General features: G+C 36.9%; 1 protein-coding gene across 1 annotated transcript; it reads right to left on the reverse strand.

The window, feature by feature from the left end:
- Positions 1-141: 141 nt before the first annotated feature.
- On the reverse strand, positions 142-19,790 carry klhl24a (kelch-like family member 24a). The gene is made up of 8 exons (XM_059501344.1): positions 19,587-19,790; positions 16,251-17,123; positions 15,104-15,219; positions 13,777-13,961; positions 10,320-10,438; positions 3,533-3,721; positions 2,145-2,333; positions 142-2,062 (listed from the first exon to the last, which is right to left on the reverse strand). Exons 2-8 carry the CDS (start codon positions 17,043-17,045, stop codon positions 1,862-1,864), a joined length of 1,794 nt encoding a protein of 597 aa, XP_059357327.1. The 5' UTR covers positions 17,046-17,123; positions 19,587-19,790; the 3' UTR covers positions 142-1,861.
- Between the last annotated feature and the right edge of the window lie 776 nt (positions 19,791-20,566).

Below are 20,566 nucleotides of genomic sequence, written 5' to 3' on the forward strand. Positions count from 1 at the left end.
TTTGAGGAATTTCCATTGAATATAGAATAACGCACAATGCACAAGTACTCCAGGGAATGCCCGGTTTCCGTAACCACAAGTATGAAGAGGGCTGTACAAACACATAATTCATGCTTCCAGATATTGAAATGACAACATAAATCATTGCAAATAAACTTTTTTTATTGAGGCACTTTTGCAGTTTTACAAAGTATGGTATATTATTATTGGTATATTTGAAAAATGTCCAATATTTTTTATGCTTTGGACTCACAATTACAGCTATGGTTTCATTCCACTGAAATGAAATTCGAAACTGTATTTTTGGATTTTCTACTGCAACAAAAATACCAGGTTATACTTATGAATGAGCTGAAAACCAACTCAAAACTTGGACCAACTGTGTCCATACCATCCTACAAAACACCACATCTAACCCAGACAAACCATATAAAGCTGGGTTTTAAAAAATTGTCAGATGTTATTTTAACAAATTAGCATAATGGAACATACAGTATGTTGGCAAAATAACATTTACAAAAAGTATAGACCAGTACAGCTGGTAATAATCAAAATGATTGAAGGACAAATCAACATTATGTATATGAAAACATAAATAAGTATATACTGTACAGAAACACTTACATTTTTGTCATTGCAGGCAGAAATGCAGGAGACGCAGTGCTTTGGGTAAACTAGCTGCCAGCATCCTGCCTGACACCGTCAGATGAATTCCACACAATTATTCTGACATGTAAATGTCTGCTTCCAGTACTGATAAGTACTAGAGCAGAGACTGCAGTTATCTTACTGCTAAACATGAAAACAGTTCCAGGTTAATTTGACCACGCACAGCCACACACGCAAACACAAGAATTTCTGACAGTCCAACTCAAAAATTCAGATGCTATCTACAGCTTTGAGATTGTTTACAAAGCACAACATAAAATAACACAGATAACATTAAATGAGTAGAATGTATTTACCTTGTCATATATTACTAACACTAGAACATACAAGTGCATGATTGGGGCTCTGATAAAAAAAAATAACAAAAGATCAGAAAGGCACGTCCTGGTTGTCAAACTAAAGATAAAGAGACGCTCAAATATAGATCTGATGCACAGGAGAGAAAAAAAAAGTTTCACAGCTGTACGGTTCATCAAGAACCTATAAGAACCTGACGTGACAATTCATTGACCAAAATGACCTGTCCATCACTGAGGTATGCGGTTTCCAGCCTTAGGTTTTCAAATGCGTAGAATGCAAAAACCTCCTCATGAAAACCTCATACAGCATGTCTGATGTAGTATTTAAGTGCTTTCTTTTACTTAATAAGCTCAGAAGCATAATATGATGTAAAAAGCACATTAAAAGTTTCTGTCTGCAGACTTTACAAACATTGCCAAAAATGCAAGAATAGTGCTACAAAATAACAAAGAAATAAAAAAAATAAAGGCCTCAACAAATGTACATTTAAAAATAAAAAGGGGGGGGGGAATGACAAAACAAATCTTAAAAAAAGAAACAAAAATAAAAATAGTGTGCATTTTTAGAGTCAATACAGGACATCAAAGGTGATTACTCCATCAGATCTGACTCATTCTCTGAATGTATTTCACTTATGAGGAAGGTAATGTTTTACATACTTCCTTGTTCCAAAAAATTCCATTGACTGTTGCCTTACAGTTAATAACAACTTTGGCACGATGATGAAATCAACTGTAGCAGTTAAACAAGGAGCTACGCCTACAGTGCATGTAGATGTGTACATGTTAAAAAAATATCAGTGCACTCAATATAAGTGATGCAAAGTTGATATACATGTAAGAGTCTACAGCTCCATGTTTGGGACAGTCTAGATGGGTGTTTTCAGATGCCTTCAGGGTTTGTGTTGTTTTTCGCTGAAACGGTGTATGGTAACACAGCCATGGTAGGAGATGGGACGAGGCAAAGCAGCTGTGCATGTGATGATGCCAGAGGCTGGGTCGTAGCACACAACATTGTCAGAGGCGCCGCCGTTTTCTCCCCGTCCACCCAGGATGTAGATCTTTCCGTTACAAATGGACATACCGCAACTCTCCTAAACACACAGAAACCATGATAGAATCAGTATACGGTACTAAATGACAGGAACTTTGAAGTTTTCACTCGGCTTCAGGTACCTGTCTGCTGAAGGTGTGGCCCACATGCATCCACTGGTCCTGTGAAGGATCGTAGCAGTAGATGGACTTGGTAAGGCCACCGCATACGTAGATGAGGTGATTGAGAGAAACGGCAGAGATATTGGGTTTGGTGAAGGGAATGCATGCCTTCAGCTGCCAGCTGTCTGACTCTGGGTCATAACACTGGACCTGAAACACAATGGGAAAATATTGTTTTTTAATCTTGACAATTCTTAAAATTCTAAACTAAACTATTACATATAAGTTATTTTAGTATTATTTATATACTATTATTGTAATTTTCTGAATCAGTGTTTATATACAGTTTTCATTTTAGTATTAGTTTTAGTCTTTTCATAGATCCAAACTCCTCACCTATTTGAGCTCAAAATAGGTCACCTATGAGATTTGCTTAGATCCAATGAGAAAGAGTTTTTATATGTGTGTGTACACAATATATCAATGTATAACTTTTTCCCACAACCATCATAACCTCCTATATGCAGAAATTAAACACAAACATTCCTGAATACATGAATATGCAGGTGTTATAACGGTGATCAAACACTATAGTCATAATCTCTCTTTAAATTCCTCATAGTCATCAAAACAATATCCTATTCAGTGAGCTGAAAGCATAGTACAGGCCCTGTGGGCAAAAACCAGAACAGCCTGGTAAATCTAATATTTGCACTATTCAGTGCAAACATCTTTCTCTGTGCTGGCTGATGTATAGATTTGAGAAAGATTGACAATACGGATGTCACTGAAGACACGCACACTGACAGAGAGTAAAGATATATTGTCGAAGAGACACCATTTGGAAACTCCGAGATGACAGATGCAGCACCTATACTGAGGAACCTGCAACATTTTGTATAAGAGAGCTTTGTCTTAAACTACATCAGATCCTTTCCTTTCATGTTTCTCTCTCTCTCTCTCTTTCTGTTCCAGATGGCAAGTAAAGAATGCAGTAATCTGAGCACTGGAAAAATCAATGAGAGAAACCCATGTGAGATGTTACCCGAGACGGCAGCAGTGTCTGAGGACAATAAGCTCAGAATGCAGGCCCACCTGTCCACTAGGTTATAGACCATCTGCACAAAACACACATTCACTACCCATCTGCTGTTAGCAGCACCTTCTGTTTAAAGAGATGCCCATATTTTAGAGGTTACATTTGACAAAAGTCCTCACCTAAAACAAAAATCAAGGTTTTTCAAGACACCTACTCAAAAGCACTACTGCAGGAAGGCTCTGCCAGCATTGAAAATCACCAGGCATAAGTTGCACTATAGGTGTTTTAAATAAAGAACAAAGTTTGGTTTCATAGATGAGCTCGGTCTAATTTTATATTGTGGGTGTGTTTAGCACTGTTTCACACTCACATTATTGGAGCAGCTGTTTTCATAGGGTTCTCCTCCAATGACGAAAAGCTTTCCCGCGCAGCTGGTGACCGCCGGGCAGGAGACGGCTTCTTTCATGGGGGCCACCTCAGTCCAGCGGTTGGAGAATGAGTCGTACACCTCCACATTACTGAGACAAGACTGCCCATCATAACCTCCAACTGCATACACCTGCAGGATACACACACAGATATGTTTACCTAGCTATCTAAAAGAATACATTTAGATAATCCAACCCTAAATAAAAAAATATATATATTTTAGGGAGGAAAAAATAAATGCAAGTAATAATATTTTAAGCATTTATTTTTTAAACGGTGCTTGAACTGTGCATATTTCTCTCCAGATTCAGACAGGATGTCTTTTTATTAGAGAGAACAATATTATGGATCAAGTTCTCATATTTTAGCCAGAAGCAACAGTTTGAAGTTAAAAACATCTTGATGGATTTGATTATTACAAACATGCAGCTCTTTGCTTCACAAGACGTTAAAAGAAGGACTGAAGTCATGTCAGTTACTTGTGAATTATTGTGATGTTTCGCACTCTCATTCTGACAGCACACGTTCACTGCAGAAGATTAATTGGTGAGCAAGTGATGTACTGCTACATTTCTCCAAATCTGTTCTGATGAAGAAACAAACTTATCAACATATAAGATCTCGGATGGCCTGAGGGTGGGTACATTTTCAGCAAAGGTTCATACATGGGTGAGCTATTCCTTTTTAATGATGTTTAATTATCCTGCAAATTATTCTATTACTAAAACAATAAACAATGACTGATATCAAACCACCACGTTTCCCTGGCTTTGGTGTTTCTCTGTAACTGTTCAAAGACAAGCACTCGTCGTATCCTCTCCACAAACAGCTTTATCCTCAAACTGACACAGCAGAGGAAGTGTGGAGGGGGCACGATAACAACACAATGACACTGACCCACATTAAACCTGTTCAACAGGAAACCAGTTTAACAGAGAGGAGAAATAGTTCACAGTTACAGCCTAAGGCTTAAGATCATGTGTAACGTGAACACACATACAGACTGATGACCTCTGACCTCAGAGGCTAAAGTTCTCTTATTCACACTCTCTGGTGATTTAAACCCTGTCCTTCCCTGTCTTCACTGATTAAAATGGCATTCATTCCACTGAAATCCATAACCTTATATTTATTCATTAAAAGGAAAGTAATTGTACGCATACCAAAATGTCATATGTACTTCTGCTTCCATTATAAATATATATGGTGGTTACTGGCTTGTTGAAGTTGCAAAAAAAAACCATCAGGATTTGAACCCCACTGTCTCTGCCCACTAAAAACATGCAAGTCTTTTTATAAGGAACTGCACAAACAAGATAAGAGAATGAAGTTGATGGACTGAAATCATGCAAGATATGCTATCAAACATGATTTTCTACCATCTACCCTTACATGCATTCTTCATTCTCTTATCTTGCTTGAACTGTTTTTCAGCAAAACACTAGGGGTTCTTCTGAAATGTCAAACAAAAGAGACTAATTTTTCAAAGGGTCACTATGTGAACTTGGTTATTAGAGGGTGAGTCCAAGATGGCTACCTTATCAGACATGTTTGTGTGAGCTCTGGCACCAACTGTGCTTAAACAGAACATTTTCTCCTGTATTGCGTTGCCATGGAGTGTAAACATGGTCCTTTGAATTACTTTTCAGTCGATGCTAATGTGGCTAACATTAGTAATAATGCGTGCTCACCAGCCAGCAGTGGTCATGATTGCATTGTTCCTTTTATTGCTTCTTGCGGCATATGGATGATCTTGAATGGCCAGGGCTCATATGATATGTTGCAAATTAAGTTGGATGACTTGTATAAATTAAGAGCAGAAGGTGCTTTCTTAAGGTCAAGGCAATGGTGTCTTGAATACGGAGAACAGATGTCTTTCTATTTCTTTAAACTTAAAACAGGGCTAAACATAATTATATTTGTCAGTTAAATATTGGAGGGGTTGTCTCAGAAAATCCTAAAGACATTTATCAATTTGTCATAATTTTTACTCAAATTTATATGAATCTAAATTGAATCTAGCTGATTTGGATACATTTAGTAAGTATCTTAGTAATGTTAATTCTGTTAATCATGATGATTAAAACAATGTTAGTCACCAATTACTGTTTATGAGGTTAAGAAAGCAATTAAAAATAAATTCTAGCCTGGTTAATCAGACAATTAAAACTATCAAGTTGTTTTCTAATGCTTTAGGTTTGTACCTTAATATATAAAATGTAAGATATTAGTCTTGAAACTCCTCCCTTCTATCTGTAGATGGTATTCCCATTAAAGAAGCTGTTAATTATTAAGGTGTTGTCACTTCGAAAAATGAACACGATAAGACTTTCCCTGAATTTTAATCCTGCCTTTGAAATGATTCAAAGTAAATGTAATCTTTGGGTATTAAGGGAACTGTCCCTAAAGGTAGAGTTTCTAGAAGGAATTTCTAGACTAACCTACCGGTATATTGCTTTAGTTATACATTTAGACAATCAAACTGTTCAAACTTTTGATCAGATTTTGTTTTTGTTTTTAATGGAAGAATTGTGCGCACTAAATCTGTAGTTATAAATTCCCTTACAAATGGTGGACTTGACATTCTAGATTTCTCTACTTTAAATAATATTACAAAATTAATTTTGAAAATAAAATTTTGTTTGAAAAAACCTTCTTTGTGGAAATTTATAAATTTGACTTTTGACAAATTCTGGGGTCTTTCTTTTTTTTGACTAATGTGTGATTATAAGATTGAGAAATTGCCAAGGAAATCTGGCTTTCAAGATTTTTTAGCTTGGAAACTAATCTACAAGCACTAATTTCCTCCGGGGCGTTGTTTTATTTGGAACAACCATTGTATTTTGTATAAACAAAATTACTATTTTTTTTTTTAATGCTGGTTTGATACGGATATTGTTTTAGTTTGTCATAGGTTTTCCAAAGAACATCGACTCGCCGTGTTTGGAGGGAAAGAAATGCTGACTTTGACCCCAAGAACACCATCCCTACAGTCAAGCACGGAGGTGGAAACATTGTGCTTTGGGACTGTTTTTCTGCTATGGGTACAGGACGACTTCACCGCATTGAAGGGCAAATGGACGGGGCAATGTCCTGTAAAATCTTGGATGAAAACCTCCTTCGCTCAGCCAGTACACTGAAGATGGGTCATGGATGGGTCTTCCAGCATGGCAATGACCCAAAACATACTAAGGCAAGAAAGGAGTGGCTTAATAAGAAGATCATGTAGTGGCATAGCCAGTCTCCAGACCTCAATCCTTCAGAAAATCTGTGAAGGGAGCTGAAACTTTGAGTTTCCAAATGACAGTCAAGAAACCTTAAATATTTAGAGAGGATCTGTGAAGAGGAATGGATCAAAATCCCTCCTGAGATGTGTGCAATCCTGGTGACCAACTACAAAAAACATCTTACCTCTGTTTTTGCCAACAAGGGCTTCTGCACCAAGTACTAAGTCATGTTCTGGTAGGGGATCAAATACTTATTTCACTCACTGAAATGCAAATCAATTTTTAACCTTTATGTAATGTGTTTTTCTGGAATTTTTGGCTGGTATTCTGTCTCTATCCATTAAAACAAACCTACCATAAAAATTACAGACCCTTCATTTCTTTGTAAGTGGGCAAGAATAAAAAATCAGCATGGGATCAAATAAATATTTTCCAACTGTATGAGTGTCTTACTTTAATTTTCCTGTGACTACCAAAAAATTCTCTTATCTCTCTTCTTCCATAATCAATCTAACTGATACAATGTGTTTGATTTGTTCCCATGTCTTCATAATGTCTGGTGTACTGTTTTGCTTTTGTCGTTTAAAGCATTAAAAAAAGCATAGTAATTATGGTTACCCAGTAGTGCATACCCCCACAGCAGAAACAAGCTGCAACACAACAACATTAGTCCTATGCATTGTATTGTGGCAATTTTATTGTGTTGTTGAGATTTCAATGTGTTGTGGACTTCTGGGCTACCGTTAGTAATCCATTTAGCATGCAAACATGGCCGTAAACAATGCAAAATGTAATGCAAAAAAAAAAACACCTAAGGAAAAAAAAAATTGGAAGACTTTAAATGAAAAAATTTAAAGGGTAGTTCAAAGTAATACAAATTCTGCAGCATCACTTGTTCACCCTCTTGTTAATTAAAGAAAACGTTATACACATTCAGAACAACATGAGGGCATAAATGTTATCAAAACTTATTTTTGGGTGAACTGTTTCCTTTAAAATGTAAACTCATTTCCATCCTTCTTATAAAGAAACAAACAACCTTAAAAGCAAGCAAATGTGTCTGTAAACAACTATAGAGAAGGATGGGCACCGGGCGGGCACACACACACACACACACACAGGAAAAGAGAGAAATTACAACAACCCTTTTCCAAGAAAAAAAAAAAGTCTCAAGAGAGCATTTTGTGTATGTCTCTCTCTCTCTCTCTCTCTTTGTCTCTCTTGTTGAACAGAAAACATGCATTACATCCAAGCAGGCAGCACATTACACCCCCTGCATGTGTAATAAAATGCATGTTTTTAAAACATTCACAAACTCTCAAAAAAATAAAAACTATCATAAAACATGAAAAACCCACAAACAATTCACAGGAAGTGAAGCATGATTCTCCATAAGACAAACACAACACAATAACTAGGGCAGCTAATTTCCACAAAATTATCAGTTAAATGGCAAGAGCACAATCTGATTACAGCTGTAGACATTTTATCATAACAACAGTCTAGGGGTGTCGTGACTCGCGACATACAGGTTTTAATGATAACCATGTTATGCCAATAATGAATTATGGACATCATGTTAATTTAGGGTGTGGTGATATACCAGTATTGGCGAGAACCACACTATTTTAAATTAAATTAAATTTTATCCAAGGTGACCTACAGTGCATTCAGGCTAACATTTTTTTTCTAACATGTGCTCCCTAGGAATCGAAACCACAACCTTGCACTGCTAACGCAATGCTCTACCACTTGAGCCACAAAAACAGTATTTAAAATGTAATATTAAAACAATATTTAAAATGAACAGGACACTTATTATAACATGACATGCAAATGGCCTACTCCCGCCCCCATACCTGTTGGACCTCCAAGGTGGCAGTATTTCACCTTAACGCTGACATCTGTCAAAACAAGAAGACGACGCAGTGTCCTGCCATGATACTCTGAGAAGAGCCATGTTCAATATTATATAAACTGTATGTTGCCATTATTTTACTCATCATGGAATGGGAAACGTTGCATTAGCAAGTTAACAGCAGTTTCCTGTCCTATTTAAATAAAGGGGTGATTCTTTTAATATGTACCTCATTTACTGTACTCAAATCTTTGTATTTGTATTTGCAATCAAATCATGACCAATACATGTGGTTCCTGTCTTTCTTTGTTCAAATCTATTACACAATTAAGACAAATCTAGAAAAACTGAACAACCACATTGCTACATTAAACTCTGTAAAATGTTAAGTTGTTAGCAGAGCCATGCACTTTAAGGGATAGTTCACCCCAAAATGAAAATTTGATGTTTATCTGCTTACCCCCATATAATGTAACTGGATAGGAGGGGAGACGCGATGGCCTGGGGGTAAGCAGATAAACATCAAATTTTCATTTTTGGGTGAACTATCCCTTTAATGCATCATCTGTGACCGTTCTAGATGCACGTTAAAACTGAATTAGAAGCGCGTTAACTGCATGATTTCATTGGTGCCACTGCAACTACAGGTTAAAGAGAAAAAATAAGGGTACGCAAGTTAACATGTTAAAGTATAATTTTTGATGTTCATATTTATTCATCATACTGTTGAACTTGATAGTATTTTCTCTCTTGTTATTTCATAGAGAACATATAAAGCCAGAGTCTCAGGTCAGCTGTGACCTAAAGAAGAAGAAGTGAAAATGCATGTGCCCTGTTCTTCAGTATCCTTATGTTCACTGGGTAAAACTAATAACTAAATAAACTAAAAATGTATTTGGCAGATTCCCCAAGGTTTCTATAGATATCATTCTTTTGGCGCAAATAACCATCGTGTGAAAAACCTAATATCGTGACAGCCCTACAACAGTCCTAAAACACGCACTTAAATCCTTGTTACTAAAATGCACTATTGGCACTTATTTTTTTATTTTTTTGCACTTATATCTAATGGTTAGTTTTGTGCTGTAAAAATGTAAAGCATATTTCTCTTACGCCACTGCCAAAGTGTTTAATCTTGTTTGAAGCATAAACCACAAAATAATTTATTTCCTATATGCTTAAAAAAAATGCCAACTGGGTAAGACATTTTTTTCCCCCGCCAGTTTAAAGTAGAGCAAAAATTAAGTCTATCTGTCTGCAATATTTGAAGATAATTCTGGAGAAGAAAGAGAAGAAAATTTTTGAGTTATTTCAATACATGGTTAATTATTAAAAGGAAAAACAAAGGAACAAACAGGGGTGGGGATGCCTAAATAAAGCCAAAATCATATTTGTACATCAACAGCCATTCAAAAATAGCCATGTATTTGAAACCAATTAAACAGATTTTTCCCAAGCAACACTTAATATAGAAATATATACTTACATTAGATGTTTTATAAGTGCAACCCAAAGGTGCAAATCCTGCATAAATTTCTCCATACAGTCACAATGCAGTAAAGGAAGTGTGCTTTTGATTTAGGAAATTGGACACTGGGACTGGAAAGGACACACACAGACAGACGCACATCACTCCCTCTCACCTTCCCCAGTAGGACGGTCATCTTGTGTCTCCATCGACCCTTATTAAGAGAGGCCACTCTGATCCAGATGTTGAGCTGAGAGTTATACATCCAGACGTAACTGCTGTTGATGCGTCCACCTGTAAATAACAACCACAACATTAACAACAGCATAACCAAGCTGTCTATGTGTGTGTGTGTGTGTGTGTGTGTGTGTCAATTATATTTACCCAAAAATTACCAAAAACTGACAAACCCTTCCTTTGGAGACGCTTGAGGATAGCCTAATTTGTATAAAACCTAAAACTAAAATTCTGTGAGGGTTATTTCTAACGGCTCAGTATAAAAACAATACAAGTCTATGGAATGAACCCTTTTAGACAAGCGAGTGTTTTTATTATGAACAAAAAACTTGTTTAATTGAATAAATCTGAAATTAAATACATTTCAAATATTTTATATGAACAATTTAAATGGAAATTTAAAAAGCTGTTTGGCATATATGTGTTTGTGTGTGTGTGTATATACAGTATAATGTGTGTGTGTGTGTGTATATACAGTATAATGTGTGTGTGTGTGTGTGTGTGTATATACAGTATAATGTGTGTGTGTGTGCGTGTGAAAACTCTGCATATTATCCTTTATAATGAAGACAAAAAGTATTTTGAGACTTTTTGAATTTCAAACATAAGTTGATTATTTTCTGACCTAATATAATGATCTATTACTCTGCCATGACCTATTAATAACAGTACATCAACTAAAAATGACCTTGAGACCAAACATTGCAGAAATTGGCTCAGAAAAGTGAAATTAGTTCTGGGCATCATTTAGTTCAATGACATTCATACATTTTTAACAGTGTCCTGATACTTTTCTGGCCACAGTATAGTTTGTTTGTCAACCATTTGCAGTTAGCTTGTGGTCAAATGTTTCAAATTTGCAAACCCACAAACAGGTTATTAATTCTCAGTTTCAGACAACACCATGTCTGTAATTACACAAACCACAGTGCTTCACCTGTGTTCCTGTTAAACAGAGAAGCTCCCTCTGATCTGAACGTCCTTTCTTGTTGTCATCAGTGTTTATCTAAACCCGCTGAGGCCTGTTCTATTCTTTGTCACTTCACATCTCGGCCAAATGGCTGGTTATCATCCAAACAGCAGGTCTGAGACAAGCTCTGACAGTCCTTCTCTCCCACACACACGCTCAACACCTGGGAGAAGGCCGTTCCACTTTAATTCTGTTAACAGACTTAGATAATGAAGTTCTGAGAAGTGCTCAGAGGCCCTTCTTCCCTTTCAGTGCCATCAAAGTCCCTTTAAGGTAGGTCAGTGCACTAGATGACCATCTTGGTAACGCCTTTATTCAGCTATTTTTGCTGCAGGAAACACTGGTATTATAAATTTAGCCTCTTTAGCTCATATTTAAAATGCACATGAGTGTTAAAGTAAACAAACTCAAAATAACCAGTTTTTTTGACAAAGTCTGGGGGAAATGAAAAAGGGAAGCTGAAGGATGAAAAAAGTAGAGGTAGAAAATAATAGAAGAACATTTCTGAGGAAGTAAAAGCAGCACAACAAGAACTACATTGCTCATAAACTCCATTAGTGGATTAGCTGCGCAACTGTCTGCTAAACAAAGACAGATTCAAAATCTCTGATTATAGAGGCTGAGCTTGCTTTGTCATCTAAAGCTGGGTAAAGATAATAATGACTAAATAAAAGCTCCAGTCCTTTTAGTTTGCTCTTCTGTCAATATCCCTTGACAAATACCATCAAGCCTTTCAGACTGAAGACCAGACAAACCAGCATTTAAGATGCAGCCTGTCTCCAGCTGACACTTTACATGTTGTCACCAACAGGCACTTTCAAGACCGGATGCAAAACCTGCAGGTGAATAGAAACTAGTCATTAACACAAACATTGCTCCACACATGCTGAAGGGACATAGCTTCAAATCTATTTTGGATAGTTTTTTTTTTTTTTTTTTTTTTTTACCAGACCTTGATGGCATACTTTAAAAATCCTGAAAAATTTGTGTCATTTGAGTTATTTAGCTAAAATAAAATCGCACGAATAAACGAATGTAGGCAGTGATGTTGATCAAAGTGTGTGTTTCTGAGAGTTTGAGTGTGAGAACACGAGTGCGAAAACAGCACTATTCATGGAAATCAGACTCACAAAACACACTCCATACTTCTTGGCTCTACAAACAATGGCTCTAGATGGAGAAGAATAAGAATTACACAATTCAGAATTCCTCATTATGGCATCCAGTTTGTTTAAACAAAAACACAAGTGAGCTGAAGGAATTTAGGTCAAGTCTAAATGCATCAAACGTCACAGATACAGAAACTCCTCGAATGCATGACCTGCATCAGTGACCCTGGTTGACGTGATGCAATAACCTTACCAACATCTGCAGCCAAAAACTGCAGATCATTCCTGGAACTATCCTAAACTCTTGTTGCAAATACTCCCCCAAGATGCCGCTCGCCTGTGCCAGTTAGAGTTTAACATGTCCCAAACACTCAGCCAATAGAATGTTTGCCAGGGAGAACAGCCCTTGACACACTGGCTGATCACAGAGGCAGCTGTTGTTTCCGATTTTCCTCAAATCATAAACAGCTGTTCCAGAAATGTCCTCACAAACAAAGCATTTGCTCACAAACAAGCCCTCAACCCACCACAGAAAACCCTGGACTAATTTGTCCAACCCATCCAAACAACAACAGCGTTTGTTAAATTAAGCTTAACTGAACAATGGGTTTAAAAGTGTTTGCTAACATTTTCTAAAGAAAACATGAGTGGTGCTTGCTAGGGATGGTTGCTTACTGGCACAATTTCTAAGAACCCATTTCCAAGTATCTATAATATTTTGATCCCCATACATGATTTGGTTCCTGTTTTCAAAACTGATTCAATTGAACAGTTTTCAAACAATGAGGTGGTAGACAGTCGGATCACCTTTCCTCACTCTTCACATAGTAATAATCTTGTAAGTAGGACACTTCAAATGTTTTAAGGTAAAATAAAAAAAAAACTGTTAAAATTGCAAAAATATACATATAAAATTTATATTAGATGTCATTTATGTCCCAGAAAAACATCCCTAACGTGTAAATCTGGGTGAAACTATAGGAACAAACAACACTGCTCGAAAGTGTGTGTGTGTGTGTATGTTTGTGTGTGTTCAGGTTCCACACAAGTAGTCACTTTCTGATCAGTCACTGTGATCAAGAACAGCATTTCACCAAGTCCTAACCACACTTTATAAGTTTCCAGTCATTTTTCTGTCTGCAGTTAAAACAAAAATACAGCATAATGTAACAAAATCCCAACCAATTAGAAAAAAACGAGGGTGTTTCATATAAAGCTACGATGAGGGCTTTGAACCAGTGAAGTTTCACTGTGGGTGGGGCTACTCAAAAACAGAAAACAAAATAATTTTTCACATAGAAATAATAGGGTCTAACCTGAAACAATGATATCGTTGCGGAGAGCACACACTGCATACTCAGATTTAGTGTACTCGGGGTGTTTAGCAAGAGATGTCCACTCTCCTGTTACAGGGTCGTAGCATTCTGTGTACGGCAGATTGAAACCCCCCATTCGCTCACAGCCTCCCACCACCACAATGACCTCAGAGAAACCAGTAGACCTGCAGACAGGGAATAATAACAATATCAGATAAGCACAGGCTTTGAAGTGCTGACATCATCAGAAAGTGGTTAAGCTTCATTCTTGCAAAGGTTCAATGAGCTTCCGCTATGATTTACTGGAGAATGATGAATCATCTTTCTAGGCACTGTCACAAGTTAGAGATGCACATAACATGAGTTTTTTTTTAGTTCTAGGCAATAAAAAGTGCATGCATTCAACCAAAGCCCAACTCCTACAACACCATGTGATAAAGTTCAGATTGAGTGTCTACAGAGCTTGTTTATATGTGTGCAGCACAGATAAATCTCAAGTCCTGTAGAGTGAAGGTGTGTGCATTTCTAGTTTGTGTTTGGGCTGTATGTGTGCATTTATTGGCACTAAATCTTGAAATATGATTTTCAATAAAGGTTATATGGCTGTCTCTCTGCCAGCAGAGTAGAATGTCTGAAAGCAAGCTCATACATTTTCAACCTCCAATTCATGATACTGACTCCAAACACATAACACCTTCAGAACACAGATACTGCTTCTAAATACAAGTATAGACCCCATTTTAGGGTACTGACTCTAAATACAGAAACTCCATATCGGAATAATGCCTCCAAGTACTGATTAAACCTCCCTACATCTGACTCCTATAAAGATACTACTCTAAAAATACTTTATATACTTTGGATACTAATCCAAAAACAGTTTCCCTAAATAAATACTGCCTCCAGAGCAAGACATGCTGCTACCAAACAAAGACATTTTCTCATTTTGAGCCCTTTTTTTTTTATTTATATACTTTCTATAAACAGAAGTAGTTAATGATATCAGATGAGTGAGTGTGTCGAAATGGACTATATTTGTTCTAAATGGAGATGAATTATGCAATTAAGTTACTAAGGTTTAAGCCCAAATTATAAATTTATTGTTAACAAATTGAGGAGTATTTAAAGGACGGTGTAACAATGCTGCATGTCTCATCCTCAAAAGTTCAATACAGTGCATTGAAAACCTGTTTTCAGTTTTTCCAGTTTCACTTTCATTCTGTGAATTGCATATAATTTTAGTCCCTCACAGGAAGAAGAAACTATTTGTTTTTTTTAAGAGCAAATCATCTTATCGGCCAATTTCCGGTCAAAAATGTTTGCGTACCTGCGGGGTCTGGTTCGTGGCGACATCATCTCATTGCCAAGTATGTGATAGCGTCGTGCTTCGTGCAGCAGCTGGTAACATTCTGGAGCATTCTGGATCAATTTATCGCCTTCCACCTGCAAAATACGATCACATTCTCAATGCATGACCTTCATCTGGCTCCCTTATATCTACCTTCCTATAGAGTCCAGCTATCTTGTTTAAATAATCTTATTGCATTACGACAATAAGGAAAGAGCTTTGACTTGGCAAACATCAACACACCTGCCCATAGTTTTCAACTGAACCCCCCGAGATCTTGATTAACTGGTTCAAAGAGTGTTTGATTATCATTGGAGCGAAATGCTGCACTCCATTTGTACTCACAAGTTGGAAATTACGAAGTTCACTGTATGAACTTTTCACTGAGTTCCAACTCGGAAAATTAGGAGGAACTTCAACAACCTGATGTCAGGATCCAATATAGCTTCTCAGTGCATCAACAGAAATGAAACAGTAGTTATATACTGTTTATTAACATTTCTGTTTGTCTCAGTAAACTCATAGGTGCACACAATACTATCCAGGATGCCTCTGCATTATCTTTGTAAAATATTGCGTTGTTTTTAATCAACAGGTATCGAAGTTTGTTTTCCAACTTAGGTACTGGAATGTGGTCAACTTGGATGTGACATCATTCTTAACTCTGGTGTCCAACTTTCAAGGTAAACGGAATGCAGCAACAACTAGCCAAATCTCAAGGCCTTGCTTTATCTGGTTGTGTAACTTTAGGACCAAGCCATACCCAAGGTTTGGTTCATTTTCACTTTAAGGACACTAAGAAACAAACCAAGGCTGATTTTATGATTCTTTGATCTCTATAGAGTGCTGCAGGGATGATGTTTCTTGTGTTCATTTGTGAAGATTATCATGACGAACAAGATGTTTATCAACATTTAAACTTTTGTTGGTCACAGAACTTATTTTCTGAAATAATCCAACAGCCAATGAAAGAAAAAAAAATTCCCGGTTCGAGGAACGAGGGTGATGTTACCATTTTGTTTGCCCTACAAAAACGTGTCATCTCTGCAGCACACCAATTTCTGGATTCGTTGAACTAGTAAAGAGCTTCTCCACCAGTTCAAATCAATTTGAATTTACCACTCACCGTCTGTACAAAATAGTTTGGGTGCAGGAGAGGCAGTCGGACATGTTGTAGTAGATCTTTCAGCATGGGTCTGCGGTACTCCACGCCATGGTAGACCCAACGCATCACTGCCTCAAACACCATCTCCTCCCTGCCAATGGATAGCTCATCGCTGGCCAAGTATTCCTGCAGCTCATCCTTGTGAAGGTCTAGAAACTCCTCATGCTGAGCAACTTCTGGAAAATTCAACAAGGCGAAAGCACGGCAGCGACTGGCCAGCTGTTTGAGAGAGTGGGCATCTGCGAAACGCTGGATCCCGAGGCAGTTGCAGGGGTCCAGCTGCTCTTCCAGGAACTTTGCACAAGCATCCCGCAGTGTGTTGATCTGGAAGAGGCTGGAGGTCTCAAAGAGGAACTGGACATTGTGGGTGGTGATGCAGGCACGACCGGTGTAAACATACTGCAGGAACGTGTCCATAGCATCAGCCTGGATGCCATTGATCTCCACAAGCATCTCATGGCTCTCTCTGTGGTCGTTGCAGAACATGGCACGGAAGTAACTGCTGCAGGCTGACAGCACGGCACGGTGACATGGGAATTCGCGACCTTGGACACTTATGATCACGTCCGTGAAGAGGCGGCTGTCGCGGAACTCGTTCAAGGCCTGAAGGACATTCTCAGAGTGAGAGGAACCGGAAGAGAAGTTGTACACATCGTTCAGGGTCTCCATCTCAAAGACTTTACGCTTGATTGCCAGGGATTCCGGCACACCACCAGAGTTCTCATGATTCAGACGGCGACCCAGAATGAGCACCATGATTGTATCTGATGAGAGCACTTCACCAATAAACAATCACTATCAGTGGTTGCAGGAAGGATGGGTGAACATCAAAACCTGCAGAAGAACAGCATTTACAATAAACAAACACTACATTAGTAGTATTCAGTACATTTCTGGAGGTCCACCTTCTTGAGATTAGCATTACTATCTATGCTGCAACATATAAGTCTGTAATTTTCAGGTAAACCCAAAGACCTGTTTAAGACGTGTTTCAAAAGAACTAAATTGTGAAGGAAATATTGACCTTGTGTCATTTCATAAAGAATACGGCCAGGCTCACACTTTAAAAGGAGGCATTTTGACCCAGATGTGGAGGGTAAAGGTCAAGTTCATGCTCAAGAGGATCTCAATAGTAACAAGTATTTTGCAAATCTAGCATTATTTGTTAATATAACCATTTTCTTCTTTAGATTATTGAGCATGGATTTTAAAATGGTGGTCATACTTATAATAACAGCCAAAAAATGCTTAATTAGTATTTTGACCATTACATTCAATTTATGTATCCCATCTGAGTGGCCTAGTTGAAAATCATTTGAAAAATCATTTTGAATTTCAGTGGTAAAAATGTAATTTAATGAAAAACTGAAAACCATCCATTTTGATTTGTTAATAAAAGCAAATCATTAAATAACATACAGTACATCAGGGTTCCTCAGTTAGTTTCAACGATATATATATATATATATATATATATATATTTATATATATATATATATATATATATATATATATATATATAAACTGTAAGTTGCTTTGGATATATACACACACACACAATCTCTCTCTCTCTCTCTCTCTCTCTCTCTCTCTCTCTCTCTCTCTCTCTATATATATATATATATATATATATATATATATATATATTGAATAACACAAGATATGACAGTGATCATTTCAGGTAATGATAATGTGCTTTATTCAACTTTTAATGTGTCTAACGGGAGTTTGAATATTATTTTGCGTGATCTTTATGACAAAGATGGAATCAGTCAGTCAGTCACTCACTCAAATTTGTTCAATCCAGACACATTTTAATCATCTATTTTCCATGTGAACTTTTTTCTTTTCTTCACACTCGTCATGTTTTTGCTGTCACATCGCATCTGGACACATCAAAGCATTGCAAATCATTTGAACTTTGTGTCAGTACATCATAAATAGAACGAGGCAGAAGTTTACTGTTGTGGATTTGTCTTATGACGCCACACCAGTGTAGACAGCATCACTGATGGGTTCGATTGTATTTTGTTGCGTCGCGCCACACCGCTTGCATCCCGTGAAAACACAATGCAAGTTAATGTTGCTTTCTGCTGCGCTTGAAATTTCATTGCAAATTATTTGAAATTAGAACGGGACAAATATTTTTCTCCTGTAGGCCACCTATTAGGGAAACCTGATATAGGCTATATTAATGTACAATTAGGCTATTATTCATTATATTAAGGAAAATGTGAATATTCGTGATATTTAAATTGTATTATGAGTGTTATAGAAAAAAAATAATACAAATGTTTTAGGTTGAAAAGCAAATTACTGCAAAATCATAACAGAAAGCACAGGCACTGAGTTCATAACTAGAGCACACTGAAATACGTCAAGACATGTGACCAGTAAAAAAAAAAAAAAAAAATTTATTCCTCAAGGCAATAGTGATATAAAACTGACACTGATAACACTGATATAAAAGGACCACTGATTCTTTGTGGCTGAGAGATAAAGTGAGTGAGTGAGCAAGAAAGAGGGAGAGTTTGCGCAATCTTTTTTGAAGTCACTCAGGTTTGTTTTGTTGTGGAAGTAGAAATAAAGGAACATGAATGGTTGCTCAATATTTCCTCCACAGCTGAAGCGGTTTGACAGGAAAACATGCCACATGTGGACTGAAATGATGACATAATATAAACGAGATGAATTATGTGCGATTTATACTCATTAAAAGGCTTTAAACCACAGACAAAGGACCTCTAGGTATAAAGAGAGACCAGATTTCTAAATAGACTGCAGAAAAATCCATCTTAATATGACAATTGTTTTTTAGATGGTCTAAAAACTCATTAGTTGAAGCTGAGTGAAACCTAGTCCAGACATTATGTTTTAATAATCATCCCAGCGGTTTTGTTGCAGGTTCAAGGTGATCTAACTTACCAGAGATTTACAGCAGTTGCAGTTTCTAAATAATAATTCCTTATCAAACCTAAGAGCTGCCAGCAGAAATTATCCTAGTACCAGATTCAGAGTAAAAATTCAAATGAAAAATAAAAAAATAATTCTATTAAAAAGTGATATATATATAAACACACACAGACACCCCATGTTTTATGCACATATGTATATGTATATTATATACATCATATTTACACATTATAGATTGCATTATTTAGACATAAGCAAATATTAAGATATATTCAACTAGACATAGGAAAAAGCGCCATAAACAAACATGCATTTAGTCTATCTCAATCAATCGTTTAAAATCAATCACTGAAATTGCTCATATAAAAGCATTATTTTTCTCACCTTATCCACAGGAGACCAACTTTCTGCCAAACATCAAATTTAATAGTAAAGGTTAAAGATCCTTAAAAGTAAATACAAACAAACAAATCCGGCTGTTTCTAAAAAAAAGATCCATAAGCGTGAGCACTTGTGCTGTCACTGTTAAGTTTTCTTTGTTATCGTCCGTCTCTCTCTGCGTGTTCTGGCACAAAGAATGCACACACAGGCTTCGGACTTCTGTTTTGTCAGCTGTTCAAGGGAAATGTGTTCATGGGAAATGTAGTTCTGTCACCGTTTCACAAGTCCTTAAACCCATCAAAAGAACATCATATCCCAGAATTCAGTGCGGGAGAATTTCCATGTGGTTGCTGATCGTTGTTTGCAAACAAAAAAACCCGATTATGAACGAAGACGTTGTGTCATATTGTTGTCACGGCAAACTTTAAAACATTTTCAACGGTCCCAAAGCCAACAGTGTTCCCTGGCGTTATTAGTTATGTTAATATGTTAAATGATTTTAGATTAAAATGTACTGCTAGTTTTACATGTACAACATGTTTTGTACAGTTCAATAAAATGGTGGTGTTGGCACTGCTTCCCTTTCTTTATGTAACTGTAGAAAGACGCCTTGATTAAACACACACACACATACACACACACACACACACACACACACACACACACACACACACACACACAAAACAAGTAACTTAGTTCTCCGGACAGATTGAGAGACGGAAAAAAACGTGACGCATAACTAGAAACTTGATCTACCTTGTTCAACCAGAAGCATATATGATTAAAGAATTATTTGTGAATGATACAATGTACAATATACAGTATATTTAGTAAAAACTATTTGATTAAATATAATATTATAATTTACAAAAACTCGCCAGCATAAAACTTCTAGACGAAATCATCTTTACTAAAAGGCGCCAATAGCGCCATCTTGTGGTTATTTTAACTAATCCTACCGGTGTCGCGCGCATTTTTTTGAT

The sequence above is a fragment of the Carassius carassius genome, chromosome 20, assembly GCF_963082965.1.
Source record: "Carassius carassius chromosome 20, fCarCar2.1, whole genome shotgun sequence".
In the NCBI taxonomy this organism is placed as follows: Eukaryota; Metazoa; Chordata; class Actinopteri; order Cypriniformes; family Cyprinidae; genus Carassius; species Carassius carassius.

Excerpts from the sequence above, each read along its gene's own strand:
- klhl24a (XM_059501344.1), bottom strand. The coding sequence starts at position 17,045 with ATGGTGCTCATTCTGGGTCGCCGTCTGAATCATGAGAACTCTGGTGGT. Across the intron at positions 15,220-16,250 it reads CAAACTATTTTGTACAGACG|GTGGAAGGCGATAAATTGAT; the intron begins GTGAGTGGTAAA and ends CGTATTTTGCAG. Across the intron at positions 2,063-2,144 it reads GCCACACCTTCAGCAGACAG|GAGAGTTGCGGTATGTCCAT; the intron begins GTACCTGAAGCC and ends CTGTGTGTTTAG.